The 4,531-nt window shown below is 47.3% G+C and overlaps 1 protein-coding gene across 1 annotated transcript; it reads right to left on the minus strand.

Annotated features, from left to right (window-relative positions):
* Positions 1–803: 803 nt before the first annotated feature.
* On the minus strand, positions 804–4,185 carry LOC108510576 (FAST kinase domain-containing protein 2, mitochondrial-like; the record flags this gene model as incomplete). The annotated part of the gene is made up of 4 exons (XM_017840250.1): positions 3,979–4,185; positions 2,818–3,585; positions 2,334–2,411; positions 804–912 (listed from the first exon to the last, which is right to left on the minus strand). Coding segments are annotated over exons 2-4 (847 nt in total), but the record flags the coding sequence as incomplete, so codon positions are not given.
* Positions 4,186–4,531: the final 346 nt, after the last annotated feature.

Genomic DNA, 4,531 nt, shown 5'->3' on the forward strand with positions numbered 1-4,531 from the left:
TACAAACACCCAGCTACAAATGTGGACCAAGGCAGAGGTGGTCAGCTCTGTTGCCACAAGAGAGATTTCATTTATTGAAGTAAAAATGAGACTACAAAATCTATTGGCTACTAAAAAATAATATTCTAACTGTATGCATATCAAAGGTTAAATACAAAATGCACCTACAATAGAAATTACACTGTAAAAAAACAGCACCCTGTGGGCTCAGAAAATTAAGAGCTCCCTTTAGCTAACAAGTGTAAATGTTATTTTCCTTTCAGTTTTATGATATTTGATGAATGCCATTACTAAGTGTGACCTCCGTACCCTTCAGTTATGTGATGAAAACACAGCAGGCCTTGTTTGAAAAGTGGTTTCAAAAAGGATTTTTAAATCAGGTGACAAACCTCAGTACAGCCTGCCATCAAACCTAACGCCTGCTCCCAACCTCACTCCCATCAGTCCTCCATCCCCTTACCATTACTAGACACAGCCCCATCATAGACCAGTTTTCTGTCGCCTTGTCTTCCAGTCACAAGCTGGGCAAGGGAATCAGGGAATAGCCTTTAAGTGCTTCTATGAAACACCATGTGGCCAAACCAAAGAGCCAAGAGCACTGCTATTTTACTGCCTCAACTCCTTTTGTTCCCAACCTCCAAATTTAAGTTCTTCCTGCAGATATATCTGGACTATGATTCAAATTGTAAATACAGTTACCTTTCTATTATATTTTCTCTTTGAGAAAGAACCATACACAATTTATAACCAATGCAAGAGGACAGGCTTTGTGGAAGTAAAAGTGAGCCTCCAACTAAACTTACCTCTAATTTCTTTTTCAGAAAAACCGGAACATCTTTTCCCATGCATTTCATCAGGTTTTGCAGAATAAAGATGTCTTTGATACTTGAAATGCGCTGCTCCACTAGTAACCTGACGAAGAAACACACACAAGAACTTTCCTCATTTCAGCAGAAACAGTAGGTACCCCCATTCTTCCTCACTGATGTACCCCTAAGTTAAAGCTGTAACTCCCTGCTCCTCTCCCACCTCCTTTTTTATGCAATATTGGCATAACTCTACATGATGTAGCTGCAGCACAGATATTTTACGCATAGAAATAATTTTATATGCTTTCTTAACATTATCCTGATAGATGAATGTTGTTGCTGATATATTAACAGCAGGGGCACCTGACCAGACTGCATATGTGACTGTGTAGATGTGAGTCCTGTTAAGCGTCAAAGAATTAACATCCTTCTGCAGAAAAAAAAATTGTATATTTTTATCTCAGAATCATCTATGTGCAGACAAGTTCTGAAACTGCCAGGAAACTCAGGAACGGACACTGACAACCATTTGTTGCAAGTGAGGAAAGAAAACAAACAAGCAGTGCTGGGGGCTGCAAGAACAGAAGGGGATATCGCAACACAGAGGGATCATAAGCACGAGATGAAGGAATTCTGCATTCCTAGCACCTACTTTTCTGTCTCAGAGAGCAGTATTGTAATTGTTCTGTCCAAACAACCCTTAAATATACCTGCACAGCTACAAATTATGAAGTGTCGCTTTCTAAGGCAGTGCACTGGTCTGAAATTCACCCCTGCAAATACGCAAGAGCTCCAGACATCAAGACAGAGAGAGAGCTGTAGATGGCTCTCCGGCTTTGCACCAACTTTTAAGGCACATCCACTTTCTCAAAGTAGAACCTGACCCAGGATCAAAAGTACTAATCCATGTCAAGTTTTGTGACAGCCTCAGTAAGAACAATCTTATGGGACTGAGCAGCTTGGTTAGTCACATAAATCGCATTGGCCCAGAAAAAGTTCACTACAGTCAAACAAGTTATTCTGATAAAGCACTACAGAGAAGGACTTTCTGGATGCAACTAGTCTTCATCCTAATTTTTACTTACTAAATTAAAAGAAAATATTCCCAGGCTGCTAAATAGCATTTTTAATAATGAAAAATCAAAAATACTTCAGAAAGTAAGCTAGTCTCACTACCTCCCATTTACACACAGATAAAAGAGGGATAGATATGTGAAGGGACTTAAAATCACAAAAAACCCACACTGGTGGAGCTGCAGCCAGAACACAATCCCCTGTGGACCAGACTAGCACCCTATACTACTGGAAGGCCTCCTGCCCAAAACTGCAAAGACAACGCCAAAAATCACTGTGTAGGACAGCTCTTATCTCACGTGATCGTTTAAATCCTAAAAGCACAATATGTATTCTATGCGCAGACATTCCCTCGATGATTTCTAACAGACATGTATTCAGACATTGAAATAGGAAGAACACGTGAAAGATATGTTTTTCTCACTGTAATCCAGCTTGAAGAGCGCTCACATTCTTGTCTTTATCCATCCCTGATAAAGTAGTTGCCAAAACGGAGACACATCGGTTATCGAGTTGATTGAGCTTCTCCTGTTAAAGTTTCCACAATGTCAGATTACTTCAAACCAACACCAGTTTCAGAAAAGTAAAACTGACCACTCTTAATCTGTACCTGTCTTTTTTTTTCCCCCTCAAAAGTCAATTCACAAGCTTTAATTCTGCAGTGACCCCCACAAGGACTCACATCAAATTCAGTTGATTTGAGAGGGGTAATGATTTTTGAGACTTCTCCTCTCTGTTAAATCTGTTAAATCAGGCAGTGGTTTCAAAAATGAAGGAGACAAGAAGTACACACAAATGAACTATGGGAACCCTGTTTCCATGGAACATCAGACTAAGCCAGGGACGTAACCCAGTTCTCTCTGATGCTGCACAGACCCCCAGAATTGCCCACGAGGTTTCAGCCCAGATTTAGGAGAAGGATCTTCACACTCACTTGGCACACTCTCAGCAAAGTCTGGACCAGGAGCGTGTTCTGGGGCACCCCGAGGTTCACCACGGCGTGCAGGCTGAACACCAGGTCCCCGCGCGTCATCCTGCGGGAGTCCCGCAGCAGCTGCTGGCACAGCTTGGCAAAGGCCGGGTGCTCAAAGATCAGCTGCTTCTCGTAGCGCTGCTGCTCCTCCGACATGTGTTTGAAGAGTCTCCATGCAGTGGTTAAACAGTTTGTGTAATGCTTGATGGAGACAGCAGACTCGGAAGCCAAGTCCAGCGCATCGCAAGGACAGGTGCATTTCCGGAGACTATTAAAGAACGGGTCATCATGATCCACTACGTGCTTCGCTTTGAAGCTCCCAGAATCATCCAACTTTTCAGCTTCCAAGGAGCTCTGGGAAGCCTGCTCACTCACCAAAGCCTCTGCACCTGTGCTAAACACATCCGTCTTTTGAGATAGAAATCGAAGTGATGATCCATGCAGAGAAGGAAAAATATTTAAAAATAACTCCCTGAAGTTCACATTTCCCAAGGGATCCCTGTATCTGCTAATCCATAAAATGTGTTTTCTTGTTGTGGCTGAAGATCTGGGAGTCAACACAGAACTGTACCTATGCAGGTATCTAACAGTATTTAACAAATAACTTATTCTCTTATTCATTTTTGCTAATTCCTCATGAATAGACTTGAAATACCAAGTCAAAATAAGGGATCCGATGAAATTCTACCAGTGGAAACAGTTCTGGAGGAAGTGCATAAGATCACTCATCTGTAAAAACAATTGAAAATTATGGGTTAGTTACCAGACTTTGAACTCCTAAAATGTCAACTGCCAAATCTATGCACTTTTACAGGAGGGGACAAGATTTGGGAAAAGATCCCCGGAAAATGAGGGGCTTTTATTCGGTCTCCTACATTTCAGCCAAACATCTCGGCACAAGGCAAACTCAGCCCGGGTGTCAACTGTTTCCTCCTCTTTGCTGCTCTAACCAAAAGCCCTGCTGGGAGGCACAGGCTTTTCCTAAGTGACGTTTCCAGGCAGACGCGTCTCCCGACAGGGCTCTGGAGGGTCCTCTTTAGCCCCGGGTAAGAGAATCCCGCCCGCGAGCCTGGCCCGACCTCCCTGCCGCCATCCGCCGGGAAAGCCGCCTGCCCGGCTCACCCGCGGGATCACTCCCGGGCCGGGGACACCAGGCAGGGAGAAGCCGCAGGGTTTCGGGATCGCTTCCCCCAGGCGCCAGGAGCGCTGCCCAGCGGAACAGGACGGCACAAGGGGACAGAGGTCTTTCGGCGGCTCCGCACCGGCTCGGAGCTCCCGGACGCAACGGCTGGGATCGCGCCGGGCCGGGCCGTGCCTGGCGCCGCTCGCACCAGCCGAGCCGTGCCGGGACGGGAGGGCCGGGTTGGGCCGTGCCGGGGCTCCCGGCGAGCGGCGGCCGCCGTTACCTCGCACGCGGCGCCACCGCCATGACACCGCCCGCTCCCCGCGCGCTCCCGGCAGGCCTCGCGAGAGGGATGGCGCGCGGCGAGGGACAAACTACCTCGGCGCGCGGCGCGTTGCTGCGCAACGCCGGAGCCACCGTGGGGGGGCGGCGCGCGCATGGCCAAGTTCGTGGTGGCGGGTGAGGGGGGACCCGGGACCCGCGCGGGGCAGCGCCTCGTACCGGCACCAGGGACCCGGGGCGGCCCCGGCGGCACCGCCTCGTACCGGCACC

The sequence above is a fragment of the Lepidothrix coronata genome, unplaced genomic scaffold (genome assembly GCF_001604755.1).
Source record: "Lepidothrix coronata isolate B3197 unplaced genomic scaffold, Lepidothrix_coronata-1.0 Scaffold1415, whole genome shotgun sequence".
Taxonomy (NCBI): Eukaryota; Metazoa; Chordata; class Aves; order Passeriformes; family Pipridae; genus Lepidothrix; species Lepidothrix coronata.